The 25037-nt window shown below is 35.6% G+C and overlaps 1 protein-coding gene across 1 annotated transcript; it reads right to left on the reverse strand.

Annotated features, from left to right (window-relative positions):
• Positions 1–666: 666 nt before the first annotated feature.
• MS3_00008681 (uncharacterized protein) lies at positions 667–21391 on the reverse strand. The gene is made up of 10 exons (XM_051217014.1): positions 21079–21391; positions 19648–19797; positions 19536–19600; positions 19394–19501; positions 19280–19359; positions 19127–19248; positions 17139–17375; positions 14579–14625; positions 9504–11801; positions 667–6950 (listed from the first exon to the last, which is right to left on the reverse strand). The coding sequence occupies exon 10, from the start codon at positions 2004–2006 to the stop codon at positions 1311–1313; it is 696 nt and encodes a 231-aa protein (XP_051065644.1). The 5' UTR covers positions 2007–6950; positions 9504–11801; positions 14579–14625; positions 17139–17375; positions 19127–19248; positions 19280–19359; positions 19394–19501; positions 19536–19600; positions 19648–19797; positions 21079–21391; the 3' UTR covers positions 667–1310.
• Between the last annotated feature and the right edge of the window lie 3646 nt (positions 21392–25037).

Genomic DNA, 25037 nt, shown 5'->3' on the forward strand with positions numbered 1-25037 from the left:
TCCAGAATGGCCGCCACTTTGGTCCTAAGAGGTCGAATGCCTTGAGCATCGATAGTGTGTCCTAGGAAGTCTAACGAGTCGGTTCCGAATTGGCATTTCTGAACGTTTACAGTAATGCCATGTTTTTGAAGTCGTTCGAAAACAAGATCCAGATGCTTGAGATGTGTTTCTCTGTCCGGGCTTGCGATTAGACAGTCGTCAACATACGCGTGTACGAAGTTGAGACCTCGAAAAACGTCGTCTATGAATCTTTGGAATGTTTGAGCAGCATTCCTTAGACCGAAAGGCATTCGCAAAAATTCATAGAGTCCGAAAGGAGTTATGATAGCTGTTTTCGGTATGTCGTCAGTAGCCATAGGGATTTGGTTATACGCTTTAACCAAGTCGATTTTCGAAAAGACAGTTGTACCTTTCAAGGTAGCTGTCAAATCGTGAATGTGAGGCAACGGGTAACGATCGGGAATGGTTTTCGCGTTCAATCGCCGATAGTCACCAGTTGGACGCCAATCGTTGCTGTCCTTTTTAGGGACCATGTGCAACGGAGATGCATATGGGCTACTTGACGGTCGTATGATTCCTAAGTCCATCATGTGATCGAATTCGTTTTTCGCTAACCTTAGCTTTTCAGGAGCTAGTCGTCGTGCTTTAGAGAATACAGGTGGTCCTGTAGTCGTGATGTGATGTGTAACATTGCTGGTTACACATGGTAGTTTCGGTTGAGTTTGTTGTATCCCAGGGTACTTATCGAGTAGTGGTTGATAGAGTGGGTCTATCATATGTTTAACTGTGACTGGGGATACTCTACAACCAGTAAAAGAAGTTACGCAAACGGACAAATTAGTGTTCCCGTCTACTAGCCTCCGTTTGCGCGTATCGATGATCAGATTGTGGTGTTGTAGAAGGTCCATACCAATGATTGGTATAGAAACATCTGCAACAACGAAAATCCAGTGTATGGGTTTGCGTAAACCCACGTTAAGGTAAACGTACCTTTTGCCATACGTAGCGATCGGTTTTCCGTTTGCCGCCTGTAAGTTTAGAGCCGATTCTTGAAGAAGATCGTTGGGATTCGCTGGGAGAACGCTAACTTCTGCGCCAGTGTCGACGAGGTAGCGAACTCTCGTTGTCACATCTGTGACGAATAACAGACGGCTTTGTTCGCCGGCTACGGTTGCCGTTAACGCGTGCCGGCTTGGAAGTTTCCCGAATTGCTTTTCGAATCAGTCGGTTTCGTGTTGGGAAAATTGCAGGGTTTTCTGCAATTTCTGGAAAACTTTCCATACTGGTTATGATACCAGCACCAGTCGGGGTTATGTCTCTCGTGGTCTAGAGACAGATCGCTTACGAGAAATGTTTCTACGTGGTGTGCGCGGTCTCTTACGGTCGGTACGAAGACTAAGATAACGCGTGAGTGTGTGACATAAGTCGGTTATATCATTCTGAGTCGCTTGAGGTTTTTCTTTGACTGAAAATACCTCGGTAGTAGATTTCGTAATTTCTAAAATGCGGTCGGCAGATGCAGCTAGCTCGTCTAAGGCGTTGTTCTGGAACGAGACCAGAACTGCTTGCACCTGTTGAGGGAGTTTTGACAAGAAGAATTGTTTGAATAGACCTTCGTCGAAAGTTCTTGGGCCTATAACCTCTCTCATCCGTTGCAACATGTCTGTCGCAGAACCGTGTTGCAGGTCGATATTGTTGAAGAGTTGATCTAACCTTTGTCGATCGGTTTGGTCTCCTCGTTTAAGAATCGAGCGTTTTAAGATTTCGTAAGGATCGGAAACATCACTAGTAAACATACCAGGTGTTACGTACCTGTTGAATTCGCGCGGTAGTGCCTTGACTACTGCGAGGAATTGTGCACGTGTGTCGATCACGCCGTGCTCGTAGAAGTCGGCTTCTGCGTAGCAAAACCAGGCTTCGATGTTGTCGGGCCAGAAAGGCATCAGTTGAAACGAAGGCGGGGACAAAGTCTTAAGCTTGAGTACTTTAGGTGTCTGTTCAGTCATGATGAAGTATGAAGTACGATAATGAACGAGGGGAAAAAATATATATATCCAAGAAAAAACACGAAAAAAAAATCACAATGTTTAAAAAAAATAAAAAAAAATAAAGGCAATGATATATAAAAATCCCAAAAAGGAACAGACTCACAGTTGCAATTAGGTGTACCAGATCACGTCAGTCTCACCAATGATGATGTCACAGGTATTCAGTGTTTGACAACGCTTCTACCAGTAACACCTTCTAATATATTTCGTTCCCACCCAGAGAAATCAAAAGACAGAGTCGAGGAGATCGGAAGAGTATATTTGGCGATGACCAATATATCGGAATTCTCTGATCTAATCTGGCTAACGATTGCGGTTGATGTTGAGCACGGCGTTACCACACGTGATCTGGTGCGGATGCCTGACCGAGCGCCTTCAGCTAGGTGAGTCCACTAAAACATATGGTCAGCATCCAATGTCGAAAACTTAGTGCTATTCATTTTGGGGATTTATTTACCGCTACAACGCGAAATCTACCGGTGACCCAGTTTTACTTATTCGATACATCCTCTCAAATGTTGAGTTAAGTGACCAATCCTAGCTTATTACTGGCTCAGAATTCTGTCAGTTGAGAAAATTTAAATCCAGTTAGTACAACTGAATGAATATCCTAATTCTGAATAAGTTTGCATAATCTTACATACCTCAAATAGAAAAGTATTATAGACAGTAACATTAACATAGAGGATAAGACGTGATAGATTGTTTAGATGAGGTGTAAAGTAGTTGAATGGTTGTTGCTTGAGAATGTACGAATATTGATGAGAACTCCTAAATGGGCAGATGTCAAAAGAAAAAAAAGCTTTCAACCAAACAAACTTTAAAATGTAATATATTCCGTGTAAAAGTGAACATAAATATGTGGTTAAAACATAACTCTTGAGATATGGGTTTTGTAAGTTTAGACGGTGCTTCCTAACTAGTTCCGTCTATGTTGTCATTGACCGTGGTCAACACAAGTAGAAAAACATATTCAATCACCCATCACGGCATGTGAAATATTGTCTTGTCTGTGAACGCAAGCACGATCGTATAGAATGTAATGGTTTATGTAAGTCTAATTTCTTTTTTATAGCTTTAAATCAACACTAGCATCTTGGAATATTCATCTAATCCACAAAACGGATATAAATTACTTTTGCTTCATCGTAAAATAGTGTAGCTGTGTGTGATATTCTAGGCATTCGGACTCCATTAGTTTTGGAGAATCTGAACGTTTAGATCTTATCTTGATTATAACTTAAAAGAATCTTCTTGGTTTAATGCTCAAATGACGCAGTAATACTACAAACATAACACATGGAGTTTTTTGTTCATTAATTTAGCCGTTCAACTTTGGTTAGTGGGTTACAAATTTACATTCTGTTAAACGCGATTCGAATAATTTTCCTAACGAATGAAACACGGTACGAGGGTCCAAAACCAATAATTCTGATTGTTATCATTTAAGACTTCTTTAATATTTTTGGCTAAATAGTCTCAAAATATCCAGTGCATGTTTGCATGCTAATGTTTACAGATTGCGAACTTTACAATTTGTTCACATTTTTCATAAACGAATTTCTTTTGAATTATTCTTTACTAAGGAATAGGGATTTCATGAATACTTATGGTTTTAAACTCTTCCTTCATGTGATTCTTAATTCTAAAAAAGAGGATGATATTTCAGTTAGTGCCACAGTGGCACTTTTACTTGAAGAAAATTTGTCAGTGTATTACTTGTCAAAGAAATAAGTAAGTACGCAGATCACACTCCCATCATTGAGACGAATTACACACACTAAGTCGTAATGATTTTTAATCGTGATTGCAATAAAATTCATCGATAGTTGAGAACAAACTGAATAAATAAAAAAAACATAGGAAAGAAAATGTGCACAAAAGCCAATTTCCTATGCAAACAATTCTTCAACATTGTCAATTTAGAAAAGGATAAGTAATAACGACAAGATGGTTTTCAAGAGTAATCACAGTTAACTTTATATTGAGCACTGAGGTGTTAATGTTTTGTTACATTAGCATGGAGAAGCTCGTTCAGTCTAGGCGATCAAATTTACTGAGCGAGATAGATGTGACCAATAGACACTGAGTAGGCAATACAAACCACTAGTAGCCATTACAACAAAAATGAGTATTTGCCAGTGTAATAGTAGGTAAGTGCTATAGACAAAAGCAATTCCCGATACGATAGACTAAAAAGAAACAGTATAAAATAAAAAGTATTAAACATTATATATATATATATATATATATAGGTTTTGGATGAGTAAGAAGAAAAATTGTACAGATCCTATATTACCTTCAGATTGTCAGAAGGGGTTGATTCTTGTTTACATTAGAGTTTAATCATCAGTAATTAACAAGTAAACTGTTAATGACTTATGAATCAGCAACATCTGTTGCGAACCGATCATTTTAACTTAGTAGGCTCTTGAGTAAACCTAACTAGCGAATCCTTAGTAGGACTAAATGTTCATACTGCCTATTATTTAAAGGAAGCATTGCACAGTAGTTTACAGGATGTGTATGGTTATAATCTAACGTATATTAGTCAAGTTAGAAATAACTTAAGTTTACGATATTTTAATAAAATCGAGCGTGAACTGCATTGTGCACGCAGTAAAGAATTACACTATAGATTGACCTCTAACGAAGTGACTTGCATTCTTGGTACTAGTGTTCAGAGTATGATGACTGATCCATTTCCGAACAACTAGCGCTGATAGGCGAATTCAAAAGGTCCAATATGCAGCTTTTATGTAAACAGTTGTCCTGGAATACACCTAGTTCTCAAGTTATCCTTTTTTGCAGGTTAAACATAATGGTGAAAGGGTAATGCCAAGGAAAAACAATACAGTGTGGTCACACGACAAAATACGTAGACAACCAGGCACCACTTACATGGCTAACCAAATTACAGGTATACTACGCTACAATGAGTGTTGTATTGGAAGAAGATTGTATTATGGGTAACTATCGGGGACTGTTATATATATATTCTTATAATATAACTACTAAGTAACTAGATTATATACAATTTATATTTCTCTTATTATAAGTTTTCATTTGATTTCTTGGCTACTATTATACGATTTATATTCCCAAGTTATTCCCAATATATTAGTTACAGTCTCTCACACTCACAGTCACTTTTGGCTTCATCTTGTATCGTTGCTATTTATACGGTTTACTTATGTATAAATTACGTATGTTTCAAACATATTATTCATACAGTGGAGACTGAGGTTGCGTTCTGAACTCAATGGGGAGGGCTGAGCGAGAAGGACTAATAAGGATTCAGAATTGACGCAAGGCTGTTAGTGCTGGTTGACGTGCCACTGGTTTAGCACAAGAACAAGGTCATATAAGTCGGTATTCTGATAGATGATTTTGTCACTTGATAACTGACAGGGGAAAAAGTTATAAGAATAAGGAATAAATTATGTATTTTATAGCCTTAATAGTTAGACAAAAGTATGTACATATATACTCACTTGAACAGATTTGAATAAAGCAAACCCAACTGTAACATCCCTTCCATGTTCACCATAAATGAAACCAATTAAAGTAGAAATTTGTGTGTTCCACACGGAATCCACACCACCAAACAAAAATGCTATGAGCATAGCCAAATAGACACTGATAAAAAGATATGAACAAGTTAACTATTTCTACGTCAAAATTCGACTGGACTATGTTAAAAACAAGATATGCACGTCATCACCTGATTCCATAATGTTTCATTATGGCTAACTGCACGTTGTAGAATACACGAACTACTCACTAACGATTTACTATGTGGAAAATAGTCTTACGACAAATATTTGACAGAGATTCAATACCACAATCTGAATTTTACTGTGACAGCCTGAAATAACTGATATGTTATGTCGTCGTCTTATTCCAAGTAGAATAAAAGGAAATCTGAATTACATAATCAGTTAGGAGAGTAATGGGACTCAAAAAGTAAAAGAATTGACCCAGTGGTAGATGGAAATTATGGTTACAAGAAATGGATGAAATCGGAAAATGAAATGTGAAATAGTGTTATTTTTCAAAATTCAGAAAAAGTTTACGAATGAATGGAATATGAACTATGTCACTATGGTTCTGTACGACTCAACCAAGAAACTTGTATCTTTGGTCTGGCAGTAAGTGATTTGAAAAAATGACGTCTAACCACGTAATACTTGCACTAAGTGACATAAAACACTAAGATAGATAGAAGTCGCACACGTGTAGCACATTCGATAAAGTCTCGAAACACCAACTGATAAATGAACTTTTGTATTCGATACGTAATATCGTAATTTCCATTATGTTGCATCATCACAAGCGAACATTATTGTGAACAAGGTGTGTAGATGGTTTTCATTGTCATTTTTATAATTAGCTTCTGGTGGTAAGAATTTTGAGCAGAGAAATAATCTTAGTGTCACACTGACGCCAAAATCAAAGATACTACGATGAAAAGAGATTTTCTCAATGCTACAAACAGATATTAATGAGCTTGAGCATGAAGTACAAACCGACTACTTTCTGAACATTTCTGACACAAATTCAAACCGAAACAACGTAAACGGCTACGTCGTTTTTATTTAGCTCAGCGATGAAATTGCATTGATTAATTAAAGAATTCAGTCAATTAAAATGTCACTGGTCTTCATCTGGTAGTCAGTTGGTAAAGAGGATTAACTTACAAAAGACAAGAAAAAACTATAGTGAATTTAATTTGAACTTGCTTAGGAGTAATATAAGACAGTTCATCCGTATCTTTTATAGAACTGTTTGTCGGTAACATCATGAAAGTGAAATAGCCAGCTACAATTGCACTGATGTAACCAAAAATAACTAGAACTCCTTCTAAACGAATCCACCGAGTTAAATGTGAAGAGAAACTACCTGCAATCAATGATATAAATAAAGTTTTTTATTACTATTTCAAAATACGACAATTATATATATAATTGGCAGTACTGGCTAGTGTTGAAGATCGACGGAAGAAAGTTCCGGGCGACCAAGCGAAAACGTAGCGTCAGTCTGCAAAGTCACTAACTTCTAGTCTGAGCCATGTTAGTAGATGCAGATTACTTGATTGGGGTCAGCCCGACTGTCGTAACCAGTGGTTGGAGACTCTGGGTGATATGGTTCAAAATCGATCACAATGGCGTAGGTGTATACACACTTTGTCTTCACTTAAACCATGAGATTAAAATTACATACACATATATGTGCCTGGTCTTACGTTGTAGATGACGGATATATACAATTGATTCAATATATGAAGTAGCCAATCAAGATTTTTAGGCTAGATTTACTCATGAACAATAATAAATACAGGGAAGGTGAAGTATTAATTCATAACCAAGTGATTTACAATTAAGTGCCTTCGGTATCAAGCTCAAATTCCGCAGTGAATATAGCCCACAAATGTCCTTGTATGACTGAAGCTAAGGAGTGACTGTTTTCCTCTCGAAATCCCCCATGTGGTCACTCATTTATGGCATTTACAGAAGTCCTACTCACTATCTTCACATTAGGGGCGTGTTCGAGAAAGTGGTAGCATGAGAAGCAGACATCCAGTCCTTAAGTAGAGTTGATGGATATGAAGAGTTTATCTAGGAGAATCGGAAAACCCTGATCCCAAACCAATGGTGTAAATGTGCTGCGTCTAACAATTAATATGAGTAAGAGTTTGCACTATTCTTGGTCGTTATAAATCAATTATCGTATGACTGAGTTACTTACATGTCAAGTTCATATGACATACAGTGTGATCGTGACGTGACTCAACAGCATAACCTAGTATACTCAAGATTAGTACTACCTCGTATTTTATTATGACTTCAAGCCCTCTCCAAATAATCAAGAAGCAATAAGTCGTAGAGAATATATATATATATATATATATATATATATATATATATATATATATATATATATGCCACTAGTGATAGTGATGTCGTAGGAAATAGATGAAGATTTAAAGAGTAATTAAATATGACATTAAGAAGAGGAATTGGTGGATTTTAAAAAGCCAAGTTTGAGTTTTCATAAGCAGTTCGATTCAAGAATTCTAGGTTTTATAAAATAGCGTACATTTAGACAGTGTAAATACATATTGTGCCGTAATTCACAAATCTATTTCCCCCTCCCTTATAAAACAATACAATGGAGAATAATGTTGACAATGTTAACTAAGATAATAAAATTATAAGGATTGAATTATTTTGGGATTTTACATTAAGGATATATTTTTTAAAAATTGTTTTTTGTTTATGTTTTGTTTGTAATCAGAACCAATTTTATTAACAAATAAATGTGATTTCAATAGTTGAGATCATGGGTCAGTTGCAACTAGACCACCATGGAAAACGTGGAAGCACTGGACGGCCGTTTCGTCCTATTGTGAGACTCCTCATCAGTGCGTATCCACGACCCCGCCCCGCGAGATTCCAACGCAGGACCTATCAGTCCCGCGCGCGAACGCTTAACCTCTAGACCACTGAGCTGGCATCTAATGGTGTTAATGTCTAACTTCAACTAATCTACGAAATTGAGCAACACATCCACCATTGTCTTCAGTGAGTTATTATCTCACTCACTCCACTGGTCACTGCTTTTCACTAGGACTCCAGGAAATACCTCTTGAAACCAGTCACTAGCGAGCATATGCTAACTAGTATCAGAAGGGTTTTTGTGGATTTTATAGCAATTTCATTATTTGAGATCATGAGTCAATTGAAGCTAGACCACCATGGAAAACCTGGAATAAATGTAAGACAAACGGAATAAACTTAACAGTACAAACATATTACATTACAGTTAGTCATTCACACAGTGAATAAAACTTTTGTCAGGATAAATGAATTTTTCATTAATGCCACTAATATAATGTAGATAAAAGAAATACGACAACATTCTTAAACTGTATTAATTAATGGTGAAGTTGATTATAAGCCTGATAGGTTGACTTTCAATCAAAATAATAAATAGACATACAAACTACAACATATTTTATAATTGACGCATAACAATATGGTTTGTTAAAATTACGTAGATTCTCTTTAACTGTTCATAACTTTATTTTTGTCGATATAATTTATTTCATTTTAGTTTTATTTAATTATTTGTTACTAAGATTATATTGTTGGGCTTATTATGTTACCTTTAATTGATGCAACGGTTAAAATTCGATGTAAATGATTCCAACTATTTTACACTAATTTGTTAACTCTATATAAATCATAATCTTTTACATTTTTCGTATCACTTTTACTCGCGTTAAATTATATCATGCTATTTCTCTATTTGATCAATATGTTGTAAGCTGTTGAAGAGAATCTATAAAATATAAAGAACTGATATTAATTCTGCTTTAATTATTGTCCATATATTATTTAGGTTTATAAAGAGAATTACTTTGTATAAAATAAAATAAGTGAGATTACTTACCGACAATTTCTCCAATCCCAATAAACAGGCCAGCTAATCCAATATAAGACTTTGCATTTCTACCGAAATGTAAACAATGTCCTAACGCAGAAGCATATAGACTTGAATAGAACGTCAAATTAATACCTAAAATAATTTCAGATTATGGTACGATAAATTGAAGGTATTTTAAGGGAAAAATGCTAAATAGGCATCTCTAATTACATTTTTAATGTTGACCGTAGAATATTGGCAAAACATCTCAGAGGGAATGTCGGTTGATGGCTAGATTTCAGTTGTGAATACAATCAAGCTGAAGACACAAAAGCGATGGTGTAGTAACATATGGTTTTAGAAGTTGGCATATGAAAATCTTTCAAAGACTATACTTTTACAACTATTCTATCCTTTAGTCTTGCTTTCATGCAGTAGGTGACTGGAGAAGATTCCCTATTCAGCAATGAATGTATACCCATGATCCTGACGGATATCAAATTCAGGACCTTGGAGTTTCACAGAGAGTGAGTCATTTTTAAATCACTGAATCGGAAACCAACTCTATAGTTTCAACTTGAGTTAATTCACTGTGTTTACTACTATTCGAATAACTTACTCCCAACATGGTTGAAATTCATCTGCGTTTGATCCTAAAGTCCTAGAATATTTGGCCGGAATGCTACAACTGTATTATGTTAAACGTTTCTCAGAATTTTCATTTGGTTATTAAGTTAATTCTCTGCATGATAAATTCTCTCCTAAAAACACAATATTTTGATTTGTCAAGTGGCAAACAATATCTAAATGTTTACTTTAATTGATAAATACAAAAGTCGACAGTTGAACAAGAAACTTACGCACTTGATAAAAACATTTTATTAAAGAAGCCCATCGATGTGAATTCCTTCAACTATTAACGGCGCTTCACGAAATTTGATTTGACTACATGGGAGATGGTGTGAAGCCGAATTTAATATCGTGTTTCTACTAATAATGACACCTAGTTTGGTGATTTCACTATGGTGCTATTACGAACTTATAAGGTTGGTGATAGGACAAGATACAAATAAAGAAAAATTTATAAACCAACCTAAAAACCACTGATAACAGCATAATGTTTCAGGAAATAATGACAGGCAAGTAATCACAGAGTGACTGCAGAGGAGGAAGGCTGAACTAAGGTACTGAAGGCGCATAAAGTATTAAGAATCAGTAATGCCTCAGCACATCCTTACACAACGACTGGTCAAGTGAGAATAGATGAGTGAAATTCATACAATTGAAATCATTAGTTTACGCAATCCTGGAAGGGCAATAATATCATACGTGAAACATCCAGATATCGGGTATTCATAATTTAATTATGTGTCATTGTTAAGTTTATTTATAGTGGAGACTTCGTACAAGAGGAATAAGCGTCAAGGATATCAACCACTCTGATTTGGTAAGTGAAACTGGTAAATCAATATAGCCAGTGTTAGGGTTACTATGGTTGTTTAGTAGTACGATTCGTTAGCTCGTAATATGCATTTTATTAGAAACCGTAAATTGTGACCGTCGGTTAGGTGGTTTTCAAAAGAAATCCTGATTAATGCCTAAGTCACATGACTATGAAATATTAACGTGTACGATGCAATACGAGAATAACTTGGGTGTTGTCTGTTTCCGCACTTAGTACGTTTAAACTAGATGTAGTGAACTAGGAATGTTGTTAACAATTGTCTGACTGTTAACCGAATATTAGACATAGCTACAGAGTGACAGGAGTTATAGATGTACAGGTATAAAGAATCACGTAGGGCCCAAAATGGGCCTCCATAGTCTTTTTGTTATGTCATCTAAAGAGATTTCACTCTGTGTATTCTGGCGTTATAAACATTTTGAACTAGTGATTAACTAAAATAATACAACAACAGGAACAATCGGAATGTCATTAGCTTCTATTGGATATGGTCGACTAAAATTTGTTGATCTTTCTGAAATACTTTCCAGATTTTGCTATGTTCCAAAACATAAAAGAATCATACATATTTAATGAAGGGAATCAAGATATTCAGTTGTAAATGGAAGGACGAACCAACAGATCTAAATAGGAAGACAAACACGTAGACTGGCAGAGAAATTTCCAAAGCTTAAAAAGGTTTTAAAAACGTTTTTAGATACTTACAAATAGTAAGTAACAGGCGGTAATGCATAAAAATATGAAACAAGAAAAATTTAGTTAACAATTAAGGTATTAATTTTATTCCAACTTACCAGTAAATGCTGCTGCCACAAGAATGCAAATCATTGGTCTTGTGATTAGAATTTTAACCGACCTACCTAGAGTAGCATATACATGTGTATAGTGGGAGAAAGGTTAAGAACGTAAATTTGATGAAGGTAATGAAAATATTTCGTCATAAAGATAGATTCAAAACCCTGGTTACTACATTATGTACTAGATTTTCATGGATTTAAATTCCTCGCTTGAATTGGACGGGCACAAAGAAAATTATGAACTTGACATTTGAGAAACTAGGCGAACCACAAGTTTAAGTATTGTTATTGTAGAGCAAAAACTCAAAGCTTGAAATGTTTAGGAATGGCTGGTTTTGGATATATTTTGCCTAATTATTAGTTGATTTAACTAGATATGTATCAATATTATAACTTACAAACACATCGTGCTTTACGGCTATTTCACTCTTTTCACTTGTGCCTTTTTGTCCCAATGACCCATTGAGAATTTTGACGTTTCTAACTTTCTTTTTTTCAATGATTATTTGTTCTAATCACTGACAAGCGGTCCAGAAAGCAATTAATAAGAATTGATTATTTTGTTGTGTTGCAAATTGCTTGTTAACAGCTATTAATTTGTGTTGTTTTCTCCAGTCTGTTTTCTTTGGCTGTTGCCCAGTCGATGGTGATTCTTTCGAATTATATGAGAGTCTGAATGGTACATTCGAAGATTGTACTAACATGGAGTGTTAAAGTCGAAAAACGTTATTTAATTCCAGTTAACGGTGAGACCATAATTTATGGACGACGTTTAAGCGATGCTAAACTGACCTTGAGAGTGTCTATCTAATAACTAGGACCAAAAGAGGGTTATAAACCAGCGTGGGGAATTAGAATTATGATTTACAGTTGATGGTTTAGGCTAGGTATTAGATCTAGGGTTTTCATTACAAACTGACATCAGCTATATTGCCAAAACTCTATTTAGCCAAATGAATGGGTGAATTTCGCGGCAAAATTCGAGACGTGATTTTATATTTGATTGGTTCGTTCATAAATTATAGTCTCGCTCAATTGTTTACATAGTATCACAGTTTAAAAATAGTATTTGGAATATACTGATCTGATTATCGAATTTCGGTTGGAACAAATATCAATTCATCGTATTCCGGTTCTGAGTTTTATGAGCATTACTTTCCTTGATGTAGATAATCCTGAATATAATTTACAAACAAATTTTTATTGGTCTTTTATACGATAATACTACAGAAATATGAGATACTCCAAATAGCCTTATCATATATCAATTGCGCAATTAGCACCAAGTTCTTATATTGAAAATAATTCAAAGATAGTGAAATTAATCAATTCATACATTATAGGGTACTTACTGAACAGAAAACATGGGACTTATATAGGCTTGATTAAATTTATGGTAGGTGAGACACTAATATTGGTTACTGAGGTTTAGCTAATCTACAACTTGTTCAATAATATGCATTACAGAATTAATTTTTCTAGATGTTAGAACATATGAATACTGTGGTAATATCTGCCGCACACATAACAGGTTGATAGATCAGTTCGACTTTAATACGTTAGTCTCACAAATACTCCATGCATAAAAGTTTGTTTAACATTTCATAGTTGGAAAAATGGTCTTTGAAGGTTGAGGACATATGTATATTAACTGTGAGCATTTGGCGACAAATACCTTAGAAACATTTTTTATGTAGCAGAACCACCACTGATTGAATGGTGCAGAGGCTAAACACAGGTTACCATGTTGGTAGATAAAGTTGTAAACCTATTCTGATTGTAGTGGTTAGGGTATATATGTCAAGTAAGCTCAGCCAATTCGTAACTCGACGCAATAATGGTTGGCATCAGACTAGACTGAAAGTTGGCTGAACGTGGTTCGAATAAGACATGTTATTAATCGTTAGCTGTTAAAATGAATTGAGTCAGGAGATTCAGACTACATGGTTGAGATATGTGCAGTAACCGTAATCTATCGATGAAGACCACGTAACACCGACTGGAATTGGTGGCAGTGGCATAAAATTTAATACCGCTTGAAAATTTTCATTTATTTGTTTTATTCATTGTTTTAGAAGTGTATTCTTTGGTCTTACTTCTAACTATCATAGATGTTGTTATTTCTACTTCTTCGTTTTTCATCATGTTAATTCCCCTTCATTATGCTGATATGAAGTTTGACAACGTAGGAAGATGTAAAATTGTGTCAAACGCTAAGTTGTGCATGAATAACTGTTAGCTTATTGTCAAATTAGACTTTATTATCATATTCATTCAGTTAACAAAATACTATATCAAGAGTGAGAAGGCTGCTATTTTGAGTCCAAACATTATTTAAAATATAATCATATGATTTGGTTACCTATATAAATAAAATGTTTACTAAGATTGTCCCTAGTCGTTCAGCTGGTAAAATGAAACGTAAAAACTACAACGAATCCATATTAAACTTGACGTCAGTTTAGTGGGAATGAATTAAAATGAGATACCACAAGGGTGTGGTATTTAAAATCAAAAGTAGATAATGTAATTCGAAAACAATATATGAAATAAAGGGCTGAAAATTATCAGTATTAACATCTGAAATTAAAGGGAAGATAAAGGATGGATGCGACCGTGGCACTGCCACCCATGTTGAAGCATGTAAACGAAGGTATCAGATAATGGAAACTGATCATCGCGCGAACCTCAACCGACAGAAAGTGACTTCAATGTTTGACCGTCCAAGCTGAGAAATTGCATCTTAATAGTCTTAGTTTATTACACTTTTCGATTAATAACTTTTATACGACAAAAAACGAGTTAACTATTGAATCATGTTAAAACAGAATAAAACTTACGTAAAGAGTGTAAAGTCGACTGAAAAACTGTCGAACGATTTTGTATTCTATGAATGAGAAAAGATTTAGAAATATGGACTTTTAACATTTTAATTAGTTTCAGAGTGGAAAAAACAGTAATGATAATGAAGATTTAGTAAATACATTTAACAAGACTGTGTGTAGCTGAGTATTGAAAATCCGTGAGATGAAAAATAAATTCATTTTACTCCGTGGATTTATTAGATAGAAAATAAAAACCGATCACATTTGTCAAATTTTACCCATCTGATGATAGTTTTACCAACGTGTAGAGGTATAACATTGTGTTCAATGCACAGATATAACTCGATATCACAATTAATTAAATAATAATGATAATTAATAGTAACGGTTTTCTTTAATGAAATAAAAGACTAAAACTCGCCCACTGTAATTTACTACCAATCTCGCAATATATTTTACTATTGCATCAAAAGTAATAATGTGAACTGACACTAAAAACCGATGTATGAAAAATTAAGTGAACATATCGGTTTATTTTACCAACTACATACGAGAATATGAGATTTATTAAATACAGATTGACAACCTCATCAAATGAACCATGTACCGGCCATAACGATTTTTTACCTCATAGTGTAACAAATAAATAAAGAGGAAACAGTTAATGAACTGAAAAATGACGGTAAAATAACGAAGATCTTAAAACGTAATGATAGTTTATACTTTATGGAATTTAGGAGGTTTAAGAGGATTAGTATATGGATCTTGACTACTGATTTTCTTTGGTCTTCTGGATATTTTCTATTAACGTCCGTTGACTATAAATTCCAGAAAAGTCACCGAGGATTAATTGACAAGAAATTTGATTTAAAACTTTTCCTTCACTGAATAATTCTAATTTAGTGTATTTTACTTTATACTAGCAGAACTAACAACTGCCCTGTGAAAACGTATGAGAATTCAACGTACTCGGAGTTAAACTACACTTCGGGATTAATCGGTCATTCAATTGAGAAAGAAAGATTAGAATACTATCTTCTATTAACACATTTGTAATGTTTAGAGGATGAGTAGTAGATGGCTGCAAGAATGAAGACTTGGGTTCAGACCCTGTATGACTGACGGATTTTCAATTACAATAATGCATTGCAAGGAAAAAGTGGCAAACTGAATAGGTGAGAGGTAGCATCACAGAATACATTATTCACTGACAGTTATAGCTTCAGATAAATGTCTGTAACTTTACTTGCCTTACGAAATCTCACTTGGAAAAATGACGTAATTACAAAAATAAGCATAATAAATATCTCGACATAGGGAATGAAAACTTGAAAAAGTAAAATTATTGAAATAATAATCATTAGACGTAACGAAATACAACATCTGTGAATTGCCGTTTAAATATGCGAATAGTAAACGGGATATATGAGAGGACTGGAAAGAAACCTAGCACGATCACCTATTAAGTTTTATGTGATCACGGAAGAATCTAAGGCATGAGAAACTATTTTTGAATACAAAAACTAAAGCTGTCAGTTAGAAGCCCAAAAGCTTTTCCCATATATAAGAGATGAAATTGAATCGAACTGAGAAAATTTGAAGGAGCTTGATAAGTCGTTTGGAAAGGTATGGTTACATCTACCATATGATTACAACAGAACAAGTATAATAAAACAGAATTGTGTTAACTCAATTTGACCATTTCTAAACAACGAAGAGAGATGAATAATTATTGGCTAGGTCGCTCGGTAGTATACATGAAACAGCTCTCTCCAAGGGAGCAGTCCGACCAATTAATATACGTCGAAGTGACGAAACCAGGTTTCTTATTATTCCGCTGAATAACCACCACTGGTCGACTAGAAACTGGTAAAAATACATACTTCTACTTCCCGACCCATCTGCTTGTCTGATTAAAGAAGCCTTAAAGAAATGAAACTAAGTATCACTCTGTTTTTCATAAATGAAATCGATTACTGAGTGTATACTGATAAATTGCCTTAGGAGTTTCTCTGCTAATTTTCTGATCGAAGATTGTTGATGTATAGACCTTGGCATCCCCTTGAGGTTCATTTTCCATTTTAAGGGGAGAAATCGACTACGATAAGTCATAAAAATGGGTTCAATGGTTATTCCATCTATTCGAAAACTGTTAAAGATAAAACAGATCGTTATTGTACACCTTGAAAATAATGTCTTCCGAAATTCCAATACCAATCTATTTTTCTAATATCTGCTAAAATATGAATTCAATTTTCGCAATTAAGTGGTACATTGGTGAACAAGAAAAGGTTATCCATAAATATTACAAGTTTCCTGCCTATAATAAAATTACCTACATTGGGAAAAAATTTGAAAGCATAAAAAGCACCTTTTTTTATCATTATTAATCACCCATAAATTGCCTTCATTGGTTTAATATTTTTTATAAATGCGTGTACACATTACTATGTACTAGAGGGAATACTGATGGCGATTTAACTAAAAACAATATTATTTGGATTTGTTATATTATTGTACACGTGATTTCTCAATATTTGAAATTAGTTGAGGTATGTAAAAAAAATCCACTCACGTTGAGTAATCTGGAGTTAATTCACTCAAGTTATCACCAGAGGAATTCATCTCCATATTAATTAACTGCTGGTGTGAAATGTTGTCTGTTTTATGAGGCTTTCTCAGCGTGAATAATAATAAAATTCCAAAAATAGCACATCCCAACAATCCACCATAAAGCCGAATACGTAATGTGCGAGAGATTTCATCTATATTCGATAGTGATAGGTAAGCGTACAAACCACCGACTATTTGACTGAATTTTTTTAAAAAAATGTATACATTAGATTTTATTTTTAGACAAACAACAGGACAAAATAATCATTCAAGTATGCTTGTGAACTGGGTAATTTCAATCTTAATTAAAATGAACTGGAGAATCACTTAGAAATAAAATGCATAGATCAACTGTCGTATGTTATTGAAATTTAGTAGTACCTAAACAGGACTCATTGATTCATAGTCACGAGTTACGTCCCATCAAGAGCACGATAACGGTGACGATTAGTCGTTTGACGTTCATTATATGTGAACCTCTACAGCTAGATATACTTAATGTAGTGGAATAAGGTTTCAACTGATATTCATATCTTTCGCTTCATATTTCAGAGCCTTGTCAAATATAAAGTAGAAATAGGCCTTATGTGACGAGTACCAGTTTTGATTAAAATGTTGATGTTTTAAGGGTTTAGTTAGCCAGTATTCAAAACATTTCAACAAGGAATTGATGAGTTTGACTTAGCAGAAGCAACTACATTGTATGGTTGACCCAGATTATTTTTTTCAGAGAAAGTAACACTTAATAGCAAATTTTATTCTTAATATTGAGGGAACGATCCGTGAGAAGACTGTGTAAAGATATCTCAGGCAGGCTGAGGAAATACAACCACCTATCACCATTACTTCATTCCAGTAATGGTGGTTAGGCAGAGCTGCTTAATTTCCATTTCTCTTTCCCACCGATGAGATTTTGGAGACAGTTCTGATGGAAGTAGCTAATGGTGTGGAACTGTTACTTGGAGAAGGACTTTTGACCTTGAGTATTTGGACGATATTGTTTTACCATGCAATCATGCTCAAGTCATGCGATCCACATTTAATCAGTTGGTAATGACTGTTCGTATGTATACCATGTGCCGAGTACAGGTATTAAGTACTTTTACAAAACTGGTGAGGGACTGTCAATGCACACACTCTTGGTATTAAGCCGTTAAAAATATTCGAAAAGTTGATATGTTTATGTAACTATGGACATGTTAGTGGTGGCGTGAGGAATAAGACCAATTTACGTATCCTGAAAACCAAAACGGCTCAAACCGTGTCTGTTAAAGGTCGAGTGGAAGCAGTCTGCTCTACGCTTGTGAAATCTGGCCACTCCAAGTTGAAGATGTTAAATGACTCTCTGTATTGGATCACCTTTCTCTTACAAGGATTACTGCCATTTAGTGGAAACACTATATTAGTAATGCGGCGGTTCGGAAACGCGTATTTGGGCAGTGCCTATAATGAAGTTAGTGTCATCATATTGAAACACCGTCTTCGATGGTTTGTACATGTACTACGAATGTCATGCCGGCGAATTTTACATTACCTATTATTTACCGACGCTGGGACTGTCTGGAAAAAGCGGAGAATCGGTTGATTCACAAGGTATCGGGGTATGAAAGAAAGCTGAATCCAACTGAAAACATGTACAGACTGTGAAAGATATTTCCTGAGGCTAGAAAGTGAGTGGTAAACTTATCAAGAGAACCATATAACCATGTACATGATTGAGTATTAAGCGTATCACCCACCTGTTGAGTTCGAAGTAGACAGAGCACCGTTCAAACACGGAACTAAATAACTGAAAGCCAAGTACTGAAAGTATAAGTAGGTTTGCAATGACACGTTTAAGTTGAAAAGATAGAATTTCGTAAGAAATCATAGACACAATGATAACACAACTTTAAGGTTCGCCTATCTTGCAAAAAGGAAATAACCACAAAAATGAATAAAATCGCTTACTTAGCTTGGAATAATCCCCAGAACAGACTGAAATGTTGATTTAAATTAGATTTGGTAGAACAATCGGTAATGAATGCACCTTGAGCAGTCCACAACACTAAACAGAGGGATCAAACAGACCACTTAATAGATAATTTCAACTCAAAAGTTTACCTGCTGCACCGATTCCATTTACCAAAGATGCCGAATACAGGCTCCACTCAAAGGGTTCAATATATGAAGCAATGTATAAACTGAAAGGAAATGACATCGTCTTTGAAAACCTACGCATAACAAAATGAACCAGCGATCATAGAATATTTTTCTCCCAGATACATTACAACAATTGGTGCAAACCAGTTGAATAAACCAAATGAGATATACACAATTGCTAAGCTGTAACAATACTTATACATAAAATGGTATTTACCTAGTGTAACCTGTGCCATCAAAACTGTTGTTACGCTGTTTTGAGACAGCTTCCAAAACATTTTGCTGTGAAAAAGATGCAATTAAGTTACACGCACTAGAAAACAACTTACTGCAGTCAAGGACGCTGTTTGAAATGCAGCGAAAAGAAAGAAAAATGCTAACCCAGTAATAGTTACATTGCAAATATTCAGATTAATATTCATGACAATAGAAATTAAGGTTCATTAAAGTTATGTGACGATAATAGAGAAAAAAGTGTCCTGCAAAACAAATATGAAAAAATAATTAATTTGTTGTATAAATAGTCCTGTGATGACTATAAATATGCTGTGGTTCATATTGGTACATAGGCAAAACTAAGATGTGAGTCACAAATTTACTTTCTAACGATACTTTGAGAGTAGGCTGAGATAAATCATAAGGACCTAAAACATGGTGTTTATGTAAACGGTAATATTAACAAGCTTCTACTAATCTGATCGATTAAGCAGCTTGTACTTTTACGGTAGTCAGGTTTATATACCATGGATTTTGATGGAATTCTCGAGCTTACGTGTGTTAAATAGCTTAAAATCAAAACTTACTAACTCGTGAGAATCCGTCAACTTTTTCCTCATCACGTCAACTAAGCGAAGCAAAAGTAGTGAGCACGAAAATCTTGGATCATAGAGACCATTTACGAGAAAGTGCTCAGCGTAGCGTACCTAAATAAAGTCACACCTAACCATATGTTGAAGTATCGGGAGACAGGTCAAATTCAACTGTACTGATCAACAACCCTGAGCATACTATTTACTTAGACATAGGTATAACTTAAAACTAGATCAGTATACTAAGATATCCCGAAGAACGGCTTTCATTAGGTTGCTAAGTCTAATTTCCCAAGGCATAATTAGTGTAAGCACAAGCAGTCCTGATTGGATGTTTTTAATGGGAAATATACTCAATCAACCCACATAATATTAAGCAAGCTAGTAAAGATTGGGAGAGTAAAACACTTGTTATCCCAGAAGCATGCGTCGTTGAAGAGCACTGGTCACTACATATGCATTTACTTTTGGTGTATTTTTTACTTCTAGCTCCGTAATTTAAAGTAACAGTCGGGTTGATAAATAAAAAGGGAGAAAGGGAGCCACTGAAACCATATTCATGATGCTTGTCAAATTTAAAGCTAGCCTTAAAATGACTCTATCCAACGAACAATACTTTACATAACCGAATAAAATCGAGGAATTATGGGATTTTAGTTGTTTAATGTTAACGGTGATGTGTGGAGTGGTGACCTAATATATATATATATATATATATATATATATATATATATATATATATATATATATATATATATATAAGAGAGAGAGAGAGAGAGAGATATCACGCCAAACGATTATACTTATTGTCGTCCGTAGCAATGCAAAACATCAGGTTTTATGTAGTAAGTACTCGGTCAGCGACTTGAATAACTATTTTTCATGGCTGGAGGTGAACGGTCCACAAGTTAGAAACAAAAAGAACAATTAAAGAAACATGTAAACGCTTACGTTCCAAATCCAATCAAAAGTGAGACGGTTATAATTTCACTATCCAATATCATTGAGATGAGGAGTTGTAAACCAGTTGATTTATTTGGAAACCTATCTTGATAGTGATATACGGTTTCAAGTCAATGATATCATTCCATGTGAGTAGTCTGGTTACCCAGTTACAGCAACTTCCGTGAACTTGGTAGTTAATCGTTAGTTATCTAATTTATCCAAAATCTATGTGACTAGCTTGCGTAAGCCGATCTATACGTCTGAAAAAGACAACCTTGCGCTCCAACTGTTCTGTCCCACGGTCTGAATAAAGGCCTACTCGACCGCTAATCTGGTTTTTTCTATAAAAAAAAACCCGCAGGTATCTGCCGGCACGAAAAACATTCAGAATTGGAGGTAATCTTGGTGAGAAAAAGCATGGGCGTACATGCGTGTTTCACTTGAGTTGCTTCGGGGAGCGTAGTGGTGATTTTCTGCCGGGATTTTTGTAGTAAAGTAACTTTTCATATTTAATGTACTGAGTGCCACTTTTATATCACATTTTTTCTCCTGTAGCTCAACGAGAATAATCACAAGTATTGGGATCCGTGGTCGTCAAAATTGTTCCGTATCCCAAGTGCCTACTTGGTTATCCTTTTCTCTACTCTGTCTAAAGGATGTATGTCTGTTTTTAAGAGAGGGAACTAATGAGGAAGTGGGCTTTGTAATGAGGCTGAGTACGGTTTAACGAGTGTCAGAACGAGTTTCGGAGTGATAGCGTCAAGTTGTCTTCGGCAAATCGGTCGAGCTGTTTGCCTTGAGGTAGCACACGCAGCACTTTGGTAACTTGACTAGTTTGCAGTTGGACGTTATCGCAGCTTTAAAGTGACTGTTGATGTAAATCTTTACTCTCATTTTATGTTTCGTGCCATATTTGGAGAATGTTCAATCCATTGCCCGTGACATGAGAGAGAGGTGGGCTTCAGTTAACACTAAGATTTTCAGCTTCATCTGAGAATACATGTTTTTAAGTCCCATTTTCTGCCTCTAAGTCACTTTACGTTATTGTATAGTCACCAGTATTCACCGTATGCGTGGTTTTTTTATAGTGATGTTCGTTTGCAAAGCCATATGTAGGGAGTGATTGGCTAGTTCTCATAGGACTAACGGAAGCAAGATTTTTCCTTGTGCGATAAGTTTAGCTGCTGTGGTCTCGCTCTGGGTTAAGGTTTATTGTGAGAGGGCTATTGAGAATACTATATTGTTGGTGCGTTTACACTATATTTGCCTCAGAAATGGAGAATGACTCACATTGCACCTGATATAGCTGAGAAGGTCGCTTCTTACGTTATACGACGACTTGGTAAGTTTTCCTAAGTAACCATAGTCTGTACATTTGACAGTCATCAGGTGAAGAAAATTAATTAGATGCGTGGGGGATCAGATAGTCTGCATGTTTGACCAGTTTGTCTTGTATACCATCAGAGTATGTTACAACCACTGCCGTATTTTTTATCATCTACGAGAGCTTTGTCCGAGCTACATGATGGTCACTCTGGAGCCGCATACATCACTACGACATTGACCTCTCCAGTTATTTCGTTTGGTTTTAATACGGCTCCCCGTACCAACGTCAGTTTATCGTGCCTACCTCCAATCGCTGAAGGTTGTTTAACTGTTAATTTCAGCCCGACCCTTAATTGGAGCGGTTTACTTCTAGCATTTTAATCACGGTACAAATAGCAGAGTTTATCTTGGGTTATGACAACGTCAAGTAAAAGGCATTTCTAATTCAATGGCCATTTTTTGAAGGCATTCCCACACTTCAGTAACCTATCCTCAGAAATCAAAAACAAAGAGAACCAAAGGATTTGACCTAGCGTCATGTGATTTAATCCTTATCTTTTAATTATTGCTCATTATGTGGCTGTTGTTGATATCTTATATTCCCTCTGAAGTTCCAGGTTCAGTGAATCTATAAATAGAAGATGTGAAAATGCAAGATGTAAGGTTGTTGTTGCGTTGATGTTACTATATATATGGGTCTCAAGGAATGTTTTGATACTGAGTTTTCTGGCCACATATGTGGGATCATTTTCTGCTCCCATATGGTTTTTTCAGTAGGGATGGCCCCGTGTGACCTAAAAAGTGGGTGTGAAACCGTTGTGTTTCATTGACTCATTGGACGAGACCTTACGTTTTTTGGTTTGGTGGTTGAGTCCACCCTGAAACCTGAACAAAAGTAATAGAACGACGGATATGGATGGATCACAATAAGTCTGTAGTACATCCTGGATATCACATTGTTGCAATAATAGATTTAGCTTTTGCGAAGACTTCACTTATATCCAGACTCATTTGTTAAAACTAATGAACACCACGTATATCAGCCATGGCTGTTGTTTCTCTCTTCTAATGCACATGATGTCTTCTATGACTAACACGTGAACGCCCTTTTTCCCTCTTCAGCTGATCGATCACAATATTAGAAAAGGTCAAGTTAAATTAATGCCTTTATCTTCCTATGAAAAGGCAGTATTATGTACCTAATTTGTGTTGGTGTTATTTCCCTGGGCACTGCCATAAAGTGTATTTTCTAGTTTTGGCTCAAGATGTTTTTGAAATTCTAGAGTCAGAACTGCGTTTCTGAGTTATTTTTCCTTGCGACAGGGCTTCAGCAAGTCATCTCTCGCTACTAGTATATTCGTGTCCAAAATTGATGAGGAAAGACAATGTATTAAACTCCTACCGACTGCCAAAACACGAGCAAATGGATGAGTAATAACACGAAGCAAATTTGTTCTTCACAAATCAGTGACAAAATAAAGGTTATTCGGCAAAAACTCCAGCTTCCATTATCTAAAGTTTACTAATGAGAACGTATATCATCCACATTCCCTTTGGATATTTTCACTGGCTCAGTGTCCCAATCAGGAACTTTGGAAATACCAGACGCGATACGAGGAACAAATTTGAAGATTTTGGCTCCAAGGAATGAAACTTGAATAAACAGAATGATATCAAACTGCTGCCCCTTGAAAGATAGTGTGTGGGAATGCTCAGAAAGTGTAAACAAAAGTTGGAAACAGTCCACGCTAACTTTTGGACCCAAGTAGAGTTATAACAGATTGAATGAAAGCTCACTTTTGAGCATTCTTCCGTTAATGCTGCGTATCAAAGTACAAAGTTAATTCAATTCATTTTATTTTAATCATTTAGAGCTATTTATGTGTTTGGTATGAACACGCTGCTTTAGCGCGTCCTAACTTTCCGGTCAGAGGAAATCAAATAAAGTAGAACTTAGAGCCTTTAATGGAGTAATTAGAGAAAAGTATACTTTCACATGCGGCAATTACTCACTAATTGAATGGTCAAATGGTAGATTATTGACACATATTGAATATTTAAAAATGGATGGGCTGAAGATTCATGGGCATGTACACCATCCATGTTGATCTCTGGATAGATTTGACTTTCGCGCTTGTACTATCGTAGATGTTTGGCATTTTGGGTGAGATTTGTAAAATGATTAGTCTACTTATAAATAAGTGAAACTGTTACAAGTAGTCGTAGTCTAAGCGCATCTCGTTATTTTCGTCTTTCCAGAATTCTAAATGAATTAAATCCGACCACAATTCACTGCAAGTAAGAATCTTGTTGTGAGGATGTCACGGAAATTTAGATCTAAAGATATATTTCGATAGTGATCAATGTGTCGATGTTCATGCTGCAGTGGTAAATAAATCCCCAAAATAAATAGCTCTAAGTTTTCGACATTGGATGCTGACCATATGTTTTAGTGGACTCACCTAGCTGAAGGCGCTCGGTCATGCATCCGCACCAGATCACGTGTGGTAACGCCGTGCTCAACATCAACCGCAATCGCTAGCCAGATTAGATCAGAGAATTCCGATATATTGGTCATCGCCAAATATACTCTTCCGATCTCCTCGACTCTGTCTTTTGATTTCTCTGGGTGGGAACGA

Source organism: Schistosoma haematobium, chromosome 6, assembly GCF_000699445.3.
Source record: "Schistosoma haematobium chromosome 6, whole genome shotgun sequence".
NCBI lineage: Eukaryota > Metazoa > Platyhelminthes > Trematoda > Strigeidida > Schistosomatidae > Schistosoma > Schistosoma haematobium.

Excerpts from the sequence above, each read along its gene's own strand:
- MS3_00008681 (XM_051217014.1), bottom strand. The coding sequence starts at position 2,006 with ATGACTGAACAGACACCTAAAGTACTCAAGCTTAAGACTTTGTCCCCG.